The sequence below is a fragment of the Cavia porcellus genome, unplaced genomic scaffold, assembly GCF_034190915.1.
Source record: "Cavia porcellus strain 051 isolate PalLab524CR breed Dunkin Hartley unplaced genomic scaffold, mCavPor4.1 scaffold_12, whole genome shotgun sequence".
NCBI lineage: Eukaryota > Metazoa > Chordata > Mammalia > Rodentia > Caviidae > Cavia > Cavia porcellus.
In genome coordinates, this window is record NW_026947495.1 from 11,989,122 (window position 1) to 12,009,738 (window position 20,617).

General features: G+C 36.4%; 1 protein-coding gene across 3 annotated transcripts in view; it reads right to left on the bottom strand.

Annotated features, from left to right (window-relative positions):
* Cntnap5 (contactin associated protein family member 5) overlaps nucleotides 1–20,617 on the bottom strand; it is a 779,115-nt gene that overhangs the window by 165,751 nt on the left and 592,747 nt on the right. For all 3 annotated transcript variants that reach the window (XM_063258867.1, XM_063258866.1, XM_063258868.1), the window contains one exon: nucleotides 3,508–3,664. In XM_063258867.1, coding sequence (XP_063114937.1) covers nucleotides 3,508–3,664 — 157 coding nt within the window. The remainder of the gene's footprint in view (nucleotides 1–3,507; nucleotides 3,665–20,617) is intronic.

The following is a 20,617-nucleotide window of genomic DNA, read 5'->3' on the forward strand; positions in this document are numbered from 1 at the left end:
TATATGATGCCTGGATCACTAGCCAGGCTTCCTTTTCTCTTAGATGGACAGGTGGAGTATCTGAATTGTTGAGGACTAGGAACAAAATCCCAAGAAACAACTTCTCCAGGTTATCACCATTGTAGGTCATACTATCCTGGAGCTATCTTCTCAAAGCAAAGCCTTTACTTTTACAATGTTGAGGTCACAAAGGTGGAGTCCTGCTTATTCTTGTGATGTCCTCAGGCTATCTTTTCTCTGCTTCTGTTCTTTCTTAGCAATCAGGTTTTCCCCTTCTCCATCTTTGCAGTCTGTGATTTTACCAGTTTTCTTTCGGATCAGAATCACAATATTCTAAATCATTCTGCTGGGATTTTGGCTCTTGTTTCTCTTGCCTCAACGTGCCTATCAGTAGCTATGCCACCACCTCAACTTTAGACTACTTTAAAATTTCTTCTGCCAGATTAATTAATCTTCTGCCCTTAATCTCATTCTCAGGAAGTTTCTGGACAAGAACAAAATGCAGACAAACTTTCTGCTAAAGCATAGCATACATGGTCTAGAGTCCAACAACCAATGCAATCTTTCTTTGCAGCAGAAATCTCATGAGCCTTGTCTTTTTCTGATGCATTTCTATCACCATTTTGGTCTTCTGAGCTTTAATCAGAACCTCCTATTATGGACAGATTAAAGCATCACTGGGCTGTTTCTTTGGTCAGCACCTCCAAACCTTTCCAAACTCTTCCCCCAAGTCAGTGCCAAAGACTCCTGAACCATATGGTCAGATACAATCTGTCTTGTTATTCTTCTTTTTGTTGAGACAAAACACTTAACACTCAACGTTAAACAAGGAAAGATTTATTTAACTCATGGTTTTTAGAGTTTCAGACCACAGATGTTGTCTCCAAGACAAGAGTGGTATGGCAGAGGGGCATTACAGAAGACAAACAGTTCTTGGCAAGCACAAGCCACCAGAGCAATGAAGCAACAGCAGCAGCAACCAAGCCTACCTTTGTATTTCACCCAGACTATATGCCTTTTAGGTGATGCCACCCATACTCAGGGTAGAGCACTCTTAATGCCCGCATCGCTCCTAATCCCAGTTCATACACCCTAGACCCGGCCATCCCTGCAAAGCCCCACGTATGTGTTAGGTTTTGGGGGAAATCTAGACACAACCACAACAAGATGCTACCACAGGATTATTTGTGATGATGTCATTACTCCCACTGCCATTCACAGTGCAGTAATCAAGGCCATTTGCTTCCTGAGAAAGGGAAGGCACTGAAGCAATGTTTAGTAAACAAACACAAAAAGGAAAAACAATTCCACTTGTCTGCAATTTTTACCTTGCACCCAAAGTCCTGAATAAGCTCTGAGCACCGTGAGCAAAGGAGTTTAAGGAGTTTCCATTACAACTACAGATTTCTAAATAATATTTAATACCATGTACTTTGAACGTGAATTTCTGAGCCAAAGAAATTCAAAACATAGTCAATATATATTGAACATTTAAAGTTTTAAATTTATTATGGTAAAAGACACATTGTAATTAATTTTCCTTGGAATATTCCTCATGCACTTCAAAATATTTCATTGTTCTTGCAACTTTCTAAAGCAGTTTGGGAAGTTCATTTCTTATCTTCATAAGACGTGATAAAAATATGGTGACTGTAGCTGATGAGTGCTGTCCAATGGAAAGGGGGCTCATAAAGGCATGATGCTGGGTCCTCTTCCACTGGATCTGCCACAGTGACTTCTGCCTCTTCTCCACAGAAAGGGGTCATAGAACGTGTGTGCTTTGAAGTGAAGCCAAGATAATTCAAGCAAAGATATGAAGGAGGACTTCCAGAACTGCTAAAGTGGCAAGAATGATTGTATGTGTACTGCACTTGAAGGGGAGTTGGACTAATGACACTGCGTATTTCACTATATTTTTTATTATATAAATTTCCACTGCATTTTTCAATTATACATCGTAAGTGAGTTAGGTTGCTGGGAACAGAGAATTTGAATATGCTTTCCTGGTGACACGACTATGTCAAATTTTTCACACATATCTCTCAAGATCATAGATACAATTTTGTAATGATTCTGAAACCCAAAGATTCTCCAATTTTAAGCTTTCAATTAACTACTGCTTAAGGAATAGTCCTAGAGAGATAGAATGTTAACAGAGATGTGATCTTCATTCAGGACCCAAGTTATATTTGACCAGTAGACATCCAGGACGTTGTGACAGAATATACTGCAGCATAATGTGGAGGATTCAAATATGACAAGGGTAGAGTTTCCCTCCAGTCAAGTTCACATGTGCAGTGCACAGGGTGAGAAGACGACATTATGTGAGTACCAGGGATTGACCTCAGGACTCCATGCTTGCCAGGCAGGTGCTGTGCCACTGAGCTATAGCCCCAGCCCTGGGACCTAGGTGTTTTTATCCATAAGAAGTGAGCAGGATGGAAATGCACAGAGTGAGAAGATACCCAGGTGATTTGACTTGTGGCCCAAGCAGCCCTGTGGTATTGTGAAGTTGTGCCCCAATTCCTCAGGAATCTGTAGGACCTCAAGCCCTGCTACTTTCTTTGGTGAACTGAGGTTTTGCCACAAATTTACAGGTCAGTTCCTGCCAATAACAATTAGAACACTGAAAAACAAAATGTACTAAAAGAAATTTTATATGGGCTGAGAGTAATTTGACATATGAATTCTTAAACTTATAATGGAACAATCAAAATTGCACTAGCCATAACCAAAACCTTAAATAAAAAACAAATCATGTGCAGAAATGTTCTGTGCATATTTTCATAATCAAGGCAGTGAAAAATAAATGGTACAGCTGAAAGACAAAGGACACATAGATGTAATAGGCATGAGGGTTTAAAATGAACTTCACTTTACAGAAAAGTTGGGTTTGAAGTATGTAAGAGACTGTCTCTAGATGGACCCAACTTCATATTATGAATCTATTACAAAATGAATACATATGAATTTGGACAAAAATTATTTCACTCCTCTGGAGATTTTTTAACCTTAGAATGCAAAAGTCTGAAATCAAAAAGAATGCAAAGATTACTCTGAGGATTTATTAAGCTTATCAATAAATATAAATGTGCTTTCTTTTCACTGATGGTAAAGGGACTAAAATTCCATTGGGAAAACAATGAAAATATATAATTTACCTATATATTATACATTCTTGTCTCTCTTTCTCAAACCTATCCTCTCATTGTTATAGAAACATGGGCTAGGTCACAATGCTTACTACTGCATTAGAATATCCTGCTGAAATGGTGGGCTGAGAACACGAGGATGTGCTGTGATAGCCACAGGCCCTCCTGTTACAGACTTCACAAAAGGCCCTGGAGGCAGAAGAACTGGCATCTTCCAAAATTAAAAACAATCACAGACATCATGGAGACTTAGTTCATATTGAGCTTCTCATCTACAACCTTCTCTCGGGGGAAATTTCATGCATCAGTTTGTGTGCTTCCTCCCCTACTGCAGGAAGACTGGGGTTCTCATTACCATTCATCCTTGTCAGCATCACAATTGCAGAAGTGTCGGATATCCAGGCAACTCTCCTCCAGGCCACATTCACACTGCTGGACCCCAGGAAGAGAACCTCCCCAGTAAGGGTGCTTTTCATTGGCTCTCCCAATCCACCAGGTAAATGGGGCTCCATCTGAAAGACGAGACATTTCACAGGTCACAGGGGCAAGCTGAAATAGCAGCGGATTTCACACAAACTGAGATGCAATATCTTGAAAGCATTTATTCAAAACACTCTTCTTTCAAAAGAAATACTGTCTTCTTTCCTTTTTTTCCTTCCCTCCATCCCCTTTGCTCTTTTATTTCCTCCTTCTCTCCCTCCCTCTTTCACTTCTTTTCTCTCTCCACTCATTTCTTTCCGTATATCTATATATTTACACACATGCATGTATGCACAAATTAAACAGTACTCTCATGGATTATTTATGTCACTGAATATAGGTCAGGGACACAGTTCAGGGGCAGGGCCACAAACTCCAAGTTCCAAGGATCACAGATGAGTAAATCAGACTAGCTTTTGCACTAACAGCTACAACAAAAACAAATACGCATATAAAAATTTATCTCAGAGCTTTCAAGGCAACAACACCAACACAGCCAGAATGATCCTAATCTTTGTCCTCAGTGTCTGCTGGACAATGAGAAAGATGAAGACTAAGGTGTAGAGCAGAGTGCCGGCTCAGGACAGAAGAGTCCAATCTATATCCCACTGATTGTTGGCATGATTCGATCAGTGCTGGATAATGATATTTTCTGATATTTTATTTTTTTGAAAAAAAAAAAGAGAAGTCATGAAATTTCAAGTTTATATATTTGGGGAGAAAAGTAAACCATTTTAAAGACCCACAATGTGTGGGCCAAGAAAACCCTCCTGAAAGTCCTATTTACCTTGTACAAAGCTAATATGCTACCTGTCACAATTTACATAGTTAACAGAAAACTAGTTTTGAGTTTTCTTATTAAATGTTTTCTTTACAAAACTTAGTTTATTAAAGTCTTATTTACATTCCTTTTATGGTTAAGAATATTTCTGAATATGATTTCTAAAATGATCACTCAAAGAATGAGACTATGTCTATACTGAACGTATAGATAGACAAGGGCATGGCCTATGCTTTAAAGCTGAATGGTGATAGATGTGGGTTCACTTCTACGACTGTTATTTGTTTTATTGTTTGGTATATAGCATGATTATTTTGAAATTTAAAGACATTTAATTAGAAATATTTCTTATGATTTACCATTTTAAAGTAAAATAATTAATCAGTAGTTGTCCAGAGATAGTATAAGGTTGGAATTTTGCCCGACCAGGACCTTATTATAGGTCCAAATTATTTAAAACAATACCTACATACAAATAGCACTAATTTTCTCTGAATCATGTCCTCTGTCAAAGCCACCGCGGTAAGGAAGAAAGAAAAGACAATTGGGAGTTTTCAAAAATTTGTAGGTCATGAGAAGAACATGATGAAGGTTCTATGAAAAGCGTAGTTATTTTAGGGATGCTTCTTGACATAGCAGACAGGCTGAAAGTCTAATCTCACTCCTGCTTACCACTGCCACTACCTAAAATAGCCCACATCCCTTTGTTATCTTCCAAGCTAGAAATCTTATTACAGATGTTTGTTAACCAGTGTCTTGTTCAGAATGATGCTACAAATTCATGACTTTGGTTTCAAATAATAATAATAATAATAATAATAAATCACTGTTGAAAACTTCAAGTGAATTTCTTTCTTCCTGAGTCATGATTCAGGCGAGCTGTACTCTGGAGATGGAGAGGGGTGATGGGTTGTTTAATACACACAGTACTTTCAGCACTGTGTTTAAGTGGTCATGCCAGACTGTGAGTCTTCGTAACACAGGGTAAAGAAAGTGATTATCATTTGCATACATTTACGACTGTTGGCCTTGGGTCTGAGAATGGGACTAAATCTGGCAACATCTTTCTCCTGCAGCAGCATTAGGGATTCTCATCCTACAGCATAGGAAATAGTTCACACCATCAAGCTGCGTACTTATTTTTGTTCATACTCAACCCTAATGCTGTGAGCACAACACCAGCATGATTACTAATGACATCAGTTCTGGACAAACAATCTGTAGACAACTTCTGGTGGATACATTGCTCCTAGAAGTTTTACCAGTTCTCATTTTCTCATTCGGCGTGTAATCCATCTGGGATTTCAGAGGTCAAGTTTTTAGCAAGGAAACATTATTTCCATATACAACCCCAGGAGACAGGGACTTGTATGTGAGGACTTTTACAACAGAGCCCTGAGAAAACGTGGGATTTCAGAATTTCAGGAGAACACATCAGGACTTCTCTATGCTTTTCTTCTTGCCCCTCGCAGGGGGATGTGGTTTGGCCAGCTGCTGTGATGGCCTTCACATCACCTCCCTTCACTCTTCCTCATAACTCTAATGGACTAGGACAACTTCCTTAAGTGTCCTTCTTGGCCATTGTCCCTCTCCTTCCCAACATGAGTACAGCCAGGCTGCCAGTGTGGCAACCTCCCTGAAACCACTATTGTAGCTTTCTCAGGGCTCTGTGCTCATGTCAGGGACTTAGGCATCTGGGCTCCTTACTTACATACCCAACCCTCACAGAAACCATTCTAGGACATTCCCTGCTTTCACCCATATCCCTCATGGACACAGGCTTGCAGCTGCTATATAAGCAGCTCCACCAGTCACTTCGTGGATTAGTTTAGGAGGGAGGGCTCCCTCCCATGGTGGGGCTCCACTGTGGTACAGGACAGGGCCTGCTAAAATAGACCTCACTTTGGTGATCTTGTAAACAGAGTCACGAATTATTTCTCTTCTTGTAAAATGGACACAAGATCCTATAAATCTACTTGGGATATTTATCCTGTGGCCAGAGAGGTTGTTTCAAACCAAAGAATAATAAACATTCAACCTTCATCACTGAACAGCTGCAGAAACCAACAGCCAATGAAGACTAGTGGCCACAGTGGCGTAGACTATCACCTGGTAAAAGTGATCAGTTGTGCTCTACACAAGCCTTCATCCAGGGTGACAGCCAGCAGAAGGAACGCCGGCAGTGGGCTTGTCAACGTCTGTACCCAGGATTATATTGTGTCATTCATACTGCTAGCAGAGCTGCCCTATGCTGAGCTACAATTTTCATCTACATCTAGCAAAAGGACCCTAAGCCAACCTAAAATAAATGCACAGGATATAGAAAAGACACTTGTGGAGGTTCATTAATATTTAACAATTTCATGCTTTGGAATCTATTGTTATGTGACTTCATGCATAAAATCTAAGCTGGAACTCTTCCATTCCCCTTAGTAAGGATACTCCTGAAGAGTACTGGCCTTAGAGTGTGCCCAGTAAACCACCATAGAGTGTGACTGTTTTTTACTTGCATCCTATTTATATATCACAAAAGCAAAGATCAGTCAAACTTCCTACATGGGAAACAGTGAAAACAGGGAACATTACCCAGTATGCTCTATGCCATCACAGTGCTCTGAAATGTTCCACATGAATTCATCTCTTTCATCATTTAATCCTCTGAACCCTGACAGGGAGTTATAATTATTCCCCACTTAATATTAAAGAAAATGAAGGGAAGAAAGGTGAAAGAGCCACCTCAAAGCCACATGACTGAAAGTCCAGGATTGAAATTTGAAAAGAAGCAGATCAAGACCTAATGGGTTAAACTTGGTATTGTACCACTGTTTTCTGGTTTCAGGAAAAAAACATATGGGCTTTCAGCAAAATGTATATGGATGGATTTAATTTATGAAAAATAAGCAGGGAAATTTTATGTGGCAATTTCTTACATTCACTAAAATAATGACAATGTAATTAGTAAACATCTCTGACCTAGCACACATTCACATAATAATAATCCAAAGAAGAATATAATGCTAGTATTCTGTGCAAGGATATTTTTCAGAATCTCCTCACTCCAATCTTCAAGGAATGATGCTGACAAGTTTGACCTGTCTGCGCATGAGAAGCACTGCTCCATTTTCTTTGATGTAAATAACAAGACTTCATTTTACTTTATGGCTAAATAATGCTCCATTGTGTTGTTTATCATATTATTTTATGCTGTCATCTGTTGATGGAACTAGGTTGACTCTAAACTTAGCTTTTGTGAATAGTACCAAAATGAAAATAGACATGCAGGTATCTCTTTTGTATGCTGATTTCTTCCCTGTTGGATGTGCACTCAAAGTGTGATAGCTGGATAATAAGTTAGAGCTACATATTAAGTTATTTGAAATAACCCAGACACAAAAAGAAAAGTATACAAGTTCTTTCTAAAATGTGGAAGCTAAACTAAAGTCAACTCAGTGCCAAACAGTAATTAACAGGATGTGAAGGATATTTGAGTCAGGAATAGAGGGTAAAGATAGTAGGATTTGAATGGTGCATGCTGTATCTCTGCATGGAAATATTACATTGGAATCCATTAATATATATAATCAATATATGTAATCAAAAATAAGAAAGTCAAAATAATAAGGAAACCCCCAAATTTTAATGCTTCTTTTACTTAATTTTCATGTTTATTTCCTAGGACACAAATTGTCCCCTGAATTTTAAAGTGACTACAGTATTTGACAAATGAGTTAAAAGAGAATATTTACAATACCATTATTTAACCCACACAGCATAGCATACTGCACGTGAGCAGTAACCACAGATTTGTCTATAAACATCAGTGTCAGACAACTTCCTTCAGCTCATTTCAACCCAAAGATGTTCTTTCCCTCCTGCTCACTGCAGGGACAAAATCCAAAGATCTGTGCATCACTGTTGCTACTGCTACAATTATCTCTATGCTGTGGTTTCCATTTAGATGCCCAACCATAGGTTCTTTAAATGTATTTTTAATAAAATTATGTACTACAAACCCAGAAAAGTGCGCTTAAATATGAGCCAAAGGAAAATAGAAATATACTTAAAGCTACATATTGTAAAATATAGAAGGAATTCAAATTTTGGATAGAATTGTGAGTGAGAGAGATAAGGAGCAGGAGGAGGAGAAAGAGAAATAAGAGGAAAAGAAGGAAAAGGAGGAGGAGGGACGAGAGGAGAAGGCTTTATTACATCTTCACTTATTTCTCTTATAGGAGAAGAGGAGAAACCAAATCATAAAGAACAAAAAAAGATAGAAAATATGAAGTAGGGAGATAGACCCCTCTCAAGCAGAAAAGTGAACTCAGAGGTTAAGAGTGTGGGAGGGAGAGGAGAGAGGGGGATGAGGATGAATCCCCACAATGATTGCAATCATTGCATAATACAAAAATATAGTAATAAGACAGAGAGGGACACATGGATGTAGGAAATAAAGTAACAACTCTGTTTTCATGACTCTAATTTTCTAACTTCCCATCCATACTGTCATCCTGACACCTTCACCAGCTGCCACCTCCTCTTTGCCATTTCCCTCCAGGAACTTAACCAGAGCTCTCATACAGCTCCAAGAATGGGAGGTGGAGCCCGCCCTCCCACACCTGTCTTTTCTCCTTGCTAGCATGGTATTGGTCCTCTCTTTAGATTACATAAAAGTTTACCCCAGGGGTGATGGTCTCATCTCACTTCTTTTAACAGCAGTTTTACCAACCACGTATCCTCTTATAGACTCTTCTTGGAATTTTATAGAAACAGTTCCTACGGCAGATCACTAAACCATAGCCTGCTGTTAGCCTGGTCTGGCACTATTCCTCACAGCTTTCACTCTCAGGAAGATGTGAGATCAAAACTTGTATACACATATATAATAAATAACTCAGGAAATAATATAAGTAATGCATTATAAATTATACATCTAGTCATTGCTTTCGATGGTTTCTTAGATCATGCTATATAAAGGTCATGGCATGACAGAACAGTGATATAAATCTCACTAGACTTTTGTTGCCCTGAAGCAGCTCATAATATTTAGAAGAAGGCCACGTGCACAACTATGACTAATACAACTCAGAGTGAGATGAAGGTTACCAAAACGCTAGACAAGCTCAGAGCGAGAAGTTCTGACTTTGTAGGGCAGCCCTGGAAGGCCTCATGGATGCAGTGGCGTGGAGCAGACGTTGAGCTGAGGCAGCTGCAGACAGCGCTGTGAGGAAAGCGTCTATGAAAGCAAAAGCCACAAAACCAGGCGTTCTCGTCTCAGTCTCTTTGGAAAGCAGCTGTTTGGATTAACAAGATTTCTGCACACACCGAACACATTTTATTCCCAGGATCACAGCTGAGTGCTGTGTGTAAAGATACACGAGTACAGAGTGATGTCACCAAAGTTCCAAAGCCAAGTAATTACCAGTAATTGCAGCCGAATGTTTCACTGAATGAACTAAGTGCACACCACCAATATATTGGTAAGGAATCAAGAGTCTGTCCACTAAAAGTGTTTTCTGTATTATTTTCTCTAAATAGTATATAACGTCTGAGGAAACATTTAGCTCTACAGAAAAACAACTTCATCCATATCAGAAGATAATAACAGATATTCATCAAAGTCAATCTTGTTCTTACTGCTAGTTGGTCAGGATCATTAAATCAGAGCATATGTCTAATAGTGTGATTAAGAGCCAGTCAGTGACATTAGGAATTAACATTTTTATAATGCTGCTCATTGTTATCTTCTGTGTATTTAAGTGAGCCTAAAAGAGAGAGGGAGAAACACAAAAGATTAATGATACTGCCTCTCAAAACAAAAGTCACTTTGACTGGATCTTTTACAGACGCACTGCAAGAGTTATCCATGTAGGATACACCACAGCAATCCTCCCAGGATAGAGAAAGAAGTAGATGACACAATGTAACTTAATTGATTCTGTTTGCATGAAGATTTTGTGAACGAACATAATACAGATTTTTAATATTGGTATTTTTCTGAAGATCTACAGTAAAGACGTTGACCAAGGTTATGTGACTTACTCAAAGTCACAGGGTAATTGAGGAAAATCTGAGCTCAAGTCCCAGGTCCTCTAAAACTATGGTATAGCTTGATTCTGACAACTCCCTCCACATACTATCCCAGAGCTTCTTACTCTTCAGTGTGCTAAGAACATGTTAAGATATTGGGACATTCACAGATCAAAACAGAAATTCCATCTGATTCAGCCATTCTTCTGAGTATCTTTCTGACAGAGTTGCAGACCACATATTATAGTGCTATATATATATATATATATATATATATATATATATATGTATATATATATGGATATAGATACAGATATAGATATGTTTTATAGCAGGAAAACTCTTGATAGCTAGATCTTGAAAGGGACTACAAGTCCACTGGCAGATGCAAAATAAATAAAATGGATTTATACACAATGTATTCCTCCCTGCAATAAAGAACTTGAAATTTTAGTTATTTGCAGGAAAACAGATTAAGTAATTTCCAGGGAAATCTGGCAAACTTCATTTTAAATCAGACACACAAGCATAAATATCACTGTCTTTGACATTGTTGGAAGGCTCTAAGAAGTAACGTCTACTATATTTTTAGCAGACTTTATAAAGATACTTACAGAAGAGGATTTCCAGAACTGCTTTAAAAACTGACAAGAAGGGTGGGAGTAGTAATCTTTTGGCAAAAGGGAATATTTTTGAGGAGGATTAATGATGTTCTTTTATTGTAACACATTTCTTTTGAGACAGACACTCACTACATAGTTCAGGCTGTCCTTAAACTCACTATGTAGCACAGGCTGACCTTGAACTAACAGCAATCCTCCTGCCTCAGCCTCCTGAGTGCTGGGATTACAGGCATTAACCACCGGGGCTGGTTCTGTAACACAATTTTTAAAATGTAGACATATATTGTGTTTGTGATCATTCCACATATATGATTATAATATCACTAATTTCTACATAGATAGTCATGTGATACAGGAACACATTTAGTCATATAATACATAACAATGGCACTATAAAGATTGAGTCACTTGGTGAGGTTTTTTTTTTTTTTTCTTTTTGAGACAAGGTTTCATTATGCAGTTCAGGTTGACTGAGCTCATCTTGTAGCCCAGGCTGATTTTGAACTTTTAATAATCCTCTTGCTTCAGCCTCCTGAGTGTTGGGATTACAGACATGCAGACACCACTTGGCTGTCACCTGGTGAGTCGGAATCCACCTTAGTTTGCAAAGTATACTCTATGATACACAATAATGAAGCTACTACTTACTATTAGGAAAATTCTTAGAATGTGCTATGACTGACTGACACATGACTATATGGTCACTGTTAGTATTTTATGCCACCATGGAAGATACTAAGTTTCTTTTCATGTTCATGCTGAGCCCAGATGATATCCATTGTGCCCTTGAATGGTGCTTGTATAAATTTGGGCCAGAACAGACAGCCATATATGAAATGATCACATAGCAGTTCACTCATATATTTAACAAAATGCCACAAACATGTACAAAAGGAAAGATACTTGACTAATTAGAAAATCGAATAAAGTAAGCTCTTGACTCATGAACATTTGAATTGTGAACTTTCACAGATGTGAATGGTCCTCACATTGCAAACATTCCTAAATGCAAACAAATCATGAAGGTAACTCTCATGTCTACCATACCACTTTAAAGTAACTGTAGAAGCAGAAATAGCTTATTTGCAGTATTTGTGTGTTTGGGTATTTTACACTTTACATTGTACGTTTGTGTCAAAGGTATGTAAGATTCACACTGTGAGACTTACAAACTAATCCGACTTGCAAACATTTTAGCAGAGTGGAACTCATAAATCGGGGACTTAAAGCTCACATGTTATAGATAAAAATTAAGCAACAACTTTAATGTAAGTAGAATAAAATAAATCTGAAATATGAGTCAAGCAACAGGTTAAAGTAAAAGGGAGAAATGACTAATATTTAAAGAAAAGGACAGTACTGGAGGAAACTCTCAAGCATTCTCACTACGAATACTCTTGCCCCTTCGGCTTTCCAGTTACTGAAATAAAATAGGTATGCCAGTCCATGAGCATACTAGACAGGATTCACACAGTTTAGATGAGTCAACCTTTTAAAAACTCTATGAAGATTTTCTTCCTCATTTTACATCTGAAATGGAAACTAACAAAGGATTAGTAATTTCACTAAGATGAAACAAAAAGGAAAAAACTGAATTTAAGCCATATGGCTCCAAATCTCAATACTACCCTTCCTATAATACATAAAACCTAAAACATACAGACATAAAAGGATGCCCTAGGTTCTCAGAGCCATTGTTCTTTAATCAATGTTACAACACTAAACAACAACAAAACACCACATCTGCAACACTGCAAACCTTTACTAAGTGTGTATTTCCAGGTGCCTTACTAATTTTCCTAACTGCAGTATGTCGCCAGCTATAATGGTCTATCTATTAATTTATATTTAAATATGTGAAGTAACAAAAATATCCCCAAAACTCCCATAGAGATAGTCATGTAAGTACCATCATTTTTTAAGAGAAGTAAAATGTATTTGAATTGTTATAACATGTATCAAATAGCTACTTAATAACCCACTAATTACATAAGCAATTGAGTTTTCTAATTTCCAATCCATTTTTCTCAAAGTGTGTGTCCCAGCCATCTGACTAGAACACAGTTGCATGGGGCCTTTGCAGACAGTCTGAATATCAGAGCTCAGATATTCTATTTATATCATACGCAACAAGTGACACAAAATTATAAGGCAGTATTTGAGTATTACTGCTTTTTTTAAATTTATTTTTTAAAAAGGGTAAAACTAAACATAGTACACGTAGAATATTACTGCTTTCTAGATTTGAACTTTACTCAAAGCGTTCAGGCTACTTCACACTATTTTTAAGGATTCTTATTTGATGACACTACAGATAGCTAGGTATTAATGAGCTACTTAGTTTTAGATTTAATCCTGTTATCAAAATGAATGCATTAGGTCACATTTGTTTTAGCTAAAGAAAGATAATGATAGGAGATCACAAATAAGAGTAAAAATAAACTTCAATTTGTAACAAGAAGGTCACCAAATTTATATGTGAGCTCAGTTCTTATTGCCATGAAGCTGATCCTTTTATATTTTGGTACCTGTGTTGGTTATTTTTCTCTTGTTGCTAAGATAAAACACCAGATGTCCAAAATTAAGGAAAGAAAGGCTTATTTAGTTCACAGTTTGTGGAGGTTTCAGTCCATACTCGGTGAGCTCCAAGGCACAGAGGCATGGCAGAGCGCAACAGTTCATGGTGGCAAAGACAGTAAAAGAAGCAAAAGCAAGAAAAGGGGAGTAGCACAGAGAGAAGACTTCTCATGTCCCTTATATTGTATGTAGGCCAAGCATTGAATCATGAACCAGTAACAAACTCAGGATCCTGCCTCCATGACTGCATGAGATTCTGGGGGGACATCCAGACTCAAACCATAACAGTCCCATATACATCCTGTTACTGTGCATTTGATGTTCTTAATCATCTCAAAAATTCCAAAGAAGATAAGAAAGCTATGTCCCACTATTTCTCCTTCTTCTGTATCCCTAATTTTTATTCTTCTTGGGCTAATTTTTTGCATAAGACTGTGTTTCATAATTTGAAGACACTAGACTGGCCCAGGTCACGATTCTGTCTCCAGCTGCCATCACACCTACTCCTGGAGTGTCTATGGCACATAACAGAAGTAACAACCAACAGACCAACCTGACGGAGGAAGAAAACAATGCCCAAGTATTGTTTCAGGACTGAAGTCTTACTCAGCTGCAGTAACTGGGTGAGGGACAGGCTTGGGAGATAAGCTTGGAGAGGGAAAGAGCTAAACAGAGATCTCATGGGATAACCCTATCACCCCATCAGATCAAGATCACAGGTCTGCATTCTGTGGGGGGGCCAGGTTTGAGGGTGCAATTATCAAAATTCTGGACCTGAAGAAGGTATTTAGTCTGTGGTTGATTACTGACTCTGCTGCCTATATCCAGCAGAAATGAGTGGTCTGAGGTACTATGTATCAAGATATGAGTAGCCTAATTATCTTCATTAAAATAACAGTCTTTTTTTTTTCTTACAAAGGGCTGTTCATACATGCACCTAAGGTTTTTCAATATCTAGTTGATATTTGATACCACTGTTGTTGCTACTATAGCCAAGATAACATAGTAGTGGCTGAAAAATAGCTTTTCTCTCTGCAATACCCATCTTGTTTGAGGGTCAAAAACAATAAAAATGGATACACACACAGGTTATGAGAAAACGAGGCAACATCACACCCCCAAGTTATCTCAACTCTCCTAAGAAAGAGCACAAGGCTCAAATGGAGAGGACAAAATATAACAGGTATTGGAACTCTAAGAAAAGCTTAAAGAAGAGATGAAGAGACTAAATGACTTCAAAGAAAAAATGAGGCCAATGTTTACAGAATTATCACTCAAAATTCTCAATACGAATTCAGAGAAATAAATAAAATTTATTTATTTATTTCTCCCTCTCTTTATTACAACAAAATTTACACATTTTGGGTTTTATTGCTCCCTTAGATCTTATTACTTTTTTTTGTAAGAGAATAAAATTGAGCATGATAAAACAAAGCTGTCAGTCAAAACCAAGAATAGACATAGCACATGATGTAAAAACAGAGTACAAGGTTATCAACAGTGGTTACCATAATGCCTCTTGCTTCCTTAAGAACTGTCTATCTCATTAGGTATTATAAAGTTGAACAAAACCATAGAGAACAAGACCAATAAAACCTAAACACTGTAAATCTTACAGAACCTCAAAAGAGGATAATCGTCAAACCAGAATGGGCATCATAGTGAATCTTATTGTCTTCAAAGTAGTTGCCTATACTCTGATACTTGATACTTTCATACAGAGCAGAAGAGTCTAATAAGTCAAAACAAGATAATGGAGGTATTATAGGACTTCAAGTTAATAGGAAATCAAGAAAGTTACTATAATATAAGCTGCTAGTTGTTTTGATTTTTCCCCTTAGTTTAAAAAAGAAATTTAAAAAATTAAATAACTTTTTAATGAATGAGGGAGAGGTTGAGATAAAAGGGGGCATAACAACATAACAATAAGGTTAAAGCATGACAGTTTCAGCAACCTAGTGCTTCACCACCAAATAACTCGACTTAATAGTAGTTACCATAGTGTCTTTTTCCTTGAAATATTTGAATATAACTTCACATGCTATAGCCTCAAACATATCAAGACAGTGTAACACCATTCAAGTGGATGAAAGCATTGTAATTTAGAACCAGCTAACAGAAAAATGAACAATGGTTTCTATATTGTCTCTTTGCCTATAACAATTTTTGTTTATACTACCACATACGATAAAATCCAGCAAGATACTACATGATAAAATCAATGGGAAACAGAAGAGCCATGGTATGAAGTGCTGATGAAAATTGTTCAAAGCATGAAAGACAAACTTACCAAAGATATAGAATCCATTAAACCAGACAGAAATACCAGAAAAAAGTCTATAGAATTCATAATTTGTAGAGATGATCAATGCGAAGACAGTCTGAAATTAAAAACAAAATAAAAAAATTCTGAAGTATTCAATGAAGCCACAAAAACCAAGAGAACAAGGAAGAAAAGAGAAAGGCTTGGGGATATAGTTCAGTGGCACAGCATTTGTCTGGCAAGTGTGAAGTCATGAGTTCAATTCCAGGCACAAAAAGAAAAAAAAAAAAAAATAAAAAGAGAAAAGAAAAAAATTATTGAGCAGGTAGGTATTAATGACACTAGGAAGCCTGATCTAATGGTAATTGAAGTTACAGAAAAGCTAGAGCAAAGTCAGAGAAAAGATAAAACAGATGGAATTATTAGTGTTTACAGAAATCAGAACCCAAAATTTCCAAAATACGACATAGAAGTTCAACGTACAAATAAGCAAGTCCTCTAAAACACCAAGCAATTATGATGACAAATGAAGTTCACCAAGGCGAAATTGACGGATATCCAACCAAAGAAACTCACAATTTTAAAAGCAGTCAGAGAGAAACAAAAATCACATATAAGGGGATGTATTAAAATTATAGCAGTCATCTCAACACAGATCTAAGATGCTTCTAACAAAGAAAAGCTTAGAGTATTGTATGTCAAGCCCTAAGAACAAATGAATTGCAACTCAAGTTAACATACCCATCTAGGCTTTTCTCCTAAATAAATAGAGAAATTAGGACATTTCAAGTAAAGAACATTCCAAGAAATATATGAATACTAAATGAGGACTCCAGAAAATACTCAAAATATCCTAGACAGAAAAGAATGAAGCTAATAAAGATAAAAACCAAGATGAAATAAAAATACTAAGCAAAATCAATGGATAAACTATAACAAAAAATGACAGGAAAAGAAAAAGGAGTCTTTAAAAAAGAAAGAGTACAGTGATATTAAATAATCAGCACATCTCAATGTTAATGATCTCATCTCTCTAATTAAAGGACACAGGTTGGCAAACAATTACAAAATAGAATTGAAAAGTCTACTGAATTCAAGAAATTCCTCTGATGTACAATACAATAAAGATTAAAAATCAAAATATGAAAAATATTTTAAATGCCAGTCCCCAAAACAATTAAGGGTAGTAATCTTAATCTCAAACATGATAAACTTGGAGCTAAAACTAATTTAAAGGGAAAAAGAAGGTCACTACATACTAGTTAAGGGAACAATCTAACAAGAAGAAATAACACTTAAAAATATGCATCAAGTATTCGAGCACTTATCTTTATAAAACAAACACAAATGAACATAAAAGACCAAATTAATACTACCACAATCATAGTGAGTGATCATAACACCTTACTTTTGTAACAATATATCAACTACATAAAAAATTGATTAAGAAATATCAGACTCAAATCATATCCTTAAACATAGGAACTTAATATTTATAAAGAATGTCTACAACACACATCTTTTCTCCAAAATAGATCACAGGATCATCCAGAACAACTGCATAAGTAAATATAAAAGAATCAAAAGTAATCTAATGTAGACCAACAGGCCGCTGTGCAATGAAAGTAGAAAAGAAAGCAAGACAGGATAAAGTATGGAAAATGGAATTTATAACACTCCTCAGAAACCAATGGGGCACGGAAGAAATCAAGGAATAATTTTAAAAGTTAAATCAAAAAGTTATTCCTAAACGTTAACTGTACCATTTCCCAAAACCTGGCACACTATAAAAGGAATCCTGAGATGAAAATTCATCACAATCAATGTTCACATTAGGAACCCAGAAGAAGCTCCTATAAATAACCATAAGAGGGAATAATAACAATCCGGATCCAAACCCAAAATAAGGAGAGACAGAAAGATTAGAAGGGAAATCAATGAAATAGAGACTAAACAAACACACAGAATTAATAAATCAAGGAAATTGTTCATTGAAGAATTAAATAGATAAATCATTAGCCAAACATAACAAATGAGTGAAAAACATCAACATGATTAGATATGAATAGGTGAAATCACAAGAAAAACCATCAAAATCCAGAAGTTAATGATAAACTAATATGCATAATTATTTTCCAAAAGCTTGGAAAATTTTGAGGAAGTAGACAGATTCAAAGACTCACACAAATTACTGAAACTAACGTAAGACGACATAAAAATGCTGAACAGCTCAAAAACAAACAATGAAATTGATACAGTAATAATTATGACAATTTTAAAAAGCTAAGTACATTGAATTCTACAAAACTTTTAAGGATGTTATATCACCTATACTCTTCAAGCTCTTAAAAGAAATTGAAAGGGTTGAAGTGCTCTAAATTCATTTGTGAAAGCCGGCATCACCCTAGTTCCAAAACCAGATAAAAACCCAACTAAAAAAGTAAACCAGAGGCTGGTCTGCTTAATGGACACAGATGCAAAAATTCTCAGTAAGACATTAGTAAATAAATTACAGTGCATCATCAAAACATTTACATCATGACCAAGTAGGTTTCTTCCCAGAGATGCAAGGATGACTCAACATATGAGGATCAAAAAATGTAATAATTCCATAAACAGAAGCAAGATCAAAAACTACATGATCCACATGATCGTATCAAGATGTGTTTGACACCCCTTCATGAAAAAAACCTGAAGACAGGTAGAGAAGGACCACACATGAATTTGACAAAAGCTATGACAAGCCAATGGCCAACATTATATTAAATGGGGAAATTTTCAAGTACTGCCTCTAAAATCATTAAAAAGAAAGCATGCCCACATCGTCACTTTTATTCAATGTAGTACTCAAAACATTAGTCACAGCAAACAGGCAAGAGAAAGCAATAAAAGGGTAAACAGAGGAAAGGAACAACAAATTATTATTTTTAAAGGACGCAATACTTCATCTACAAAATCTAAAGAATTTCTCTAAAAAAATTAGAGTTAAACCAGTTTCAACAATGTAGCAAAATACAAAGTCAACACATAAAAATTCATAGTATTGGTATACACCAATAATTAATAAGAAGGATATTATGAAAACAACACCATTCATGATAGCATCAAGAAAAATTACAAACCTAGAGATTAAGCTAACCCAGGAAGTGAAGGACCTCCACAATGAAAATTACAGTACAAAGGAGATTGAAGAGGACATAGGGAATGGAAATTTGTTCTATGGTCTCAGACAGACAGAATCAATATTATAAAAATACTCATACTGCAGAAAGTTATACAGCTTCAATGCAGTGCCAATCAAAATATTTCAAAGATATAGAGAAAAGAACCTCAAGATTCATATGAAACCACAAGAGACCTAGAAGAGAATAAGTGACCTTGACCAACAGAAATAAGTAGGAGCTATCACAATATTTGATTTCAAGCTATATTGCAAAGAATGGTAATAAAAACCAAATGGTACTAGAACAAAAACAGACATGTGGATCAACAGAACACAATAGGGATACAGAAACATCCCAAAAATTCAGTTATTTGATCTTTAAAAAGGGGATCAAAACACATACTTTGGAGAAAGGTAATCTATTCAATAAATGTTATGGGAAAATGGATATTTGTTTTCAGAAGACTGAAACTGGACAATTACCTCTCTCTATTTACTGAACTAAATGGTCAAAGATCTAAGCACTATCATATTTCTGCTGACTTGATCCACTGGTGGTACACGTGTGGCCATCCCATCATGTATCTTATACCACGTGATGGGATTATCCCATGACACCTGATGTGACAGTTACACCTGTACCACCAGGTGTTCAGATTCACCTGGCGGCAAGGCATACGAATTACTGCCCTCCCATGCACATGCTAAAACAGAAACTGTGAACCTACCGACAAATAAAATAGGTAGAATACTGACTTCAGAGAGGTAAGAAGGTGTTTCCTATCCAGAACCTCAATGGAACACGAAATAATGGTAAGAATTAATGAATGAAACTACAATAAATTAAACATTTTGTTTACAGCAGAGGAATCGATTAGTAGAGTGAATTCAACTTGCAAAATGAACAAAAAAATTCTAGCTTTTCCTCAAAAGAATTAAATTTAGAATATATAAGGAATTCAGAAAAATGAAGACACTTAAAATATCAGGAAATAGGCAAGTGAAATGCATAGATACTACTGAGACTAATAATTATAACTGGCTAACAAATACATGAAAACATTCACCAGCCATGCTTATTAGAGAAATGCAAATTAAAACAGCACTAAAAGTGCATCTTACACCAGAAAGAATGGCAGTTATCAAGAGATCAAAAAATAACAAATATTGTTACGGATGTAGTAAAAAAGGAATCCTCCTATATGAACAATTTATAATAGCTAATTCCTGAAAGCAGCCTATGTATTACCAACAGACAAATGGATAAAGAAAATGTAACAGCTATACATAAGTGAATGAGCCATGAAGAAGGACACTTTTGGGTCATTTGTAAGAAAATGGGTACACGTGGAAAATACATTGTTGAGTGAAGTAAATCCTACATGTGAGCTTGAATACCATGTAGTATCTCTCATTTAAGGAAGGAAATGCACAAAGAGAATAATAAAAGATGGAGATGAAAATAAGGAAATTGGTCTTACAGTCCCAAGATTGAGGGGAAGCAGGAAGGGGAAGATATATCATATACTCAAACTTAATGACCTCAATGAA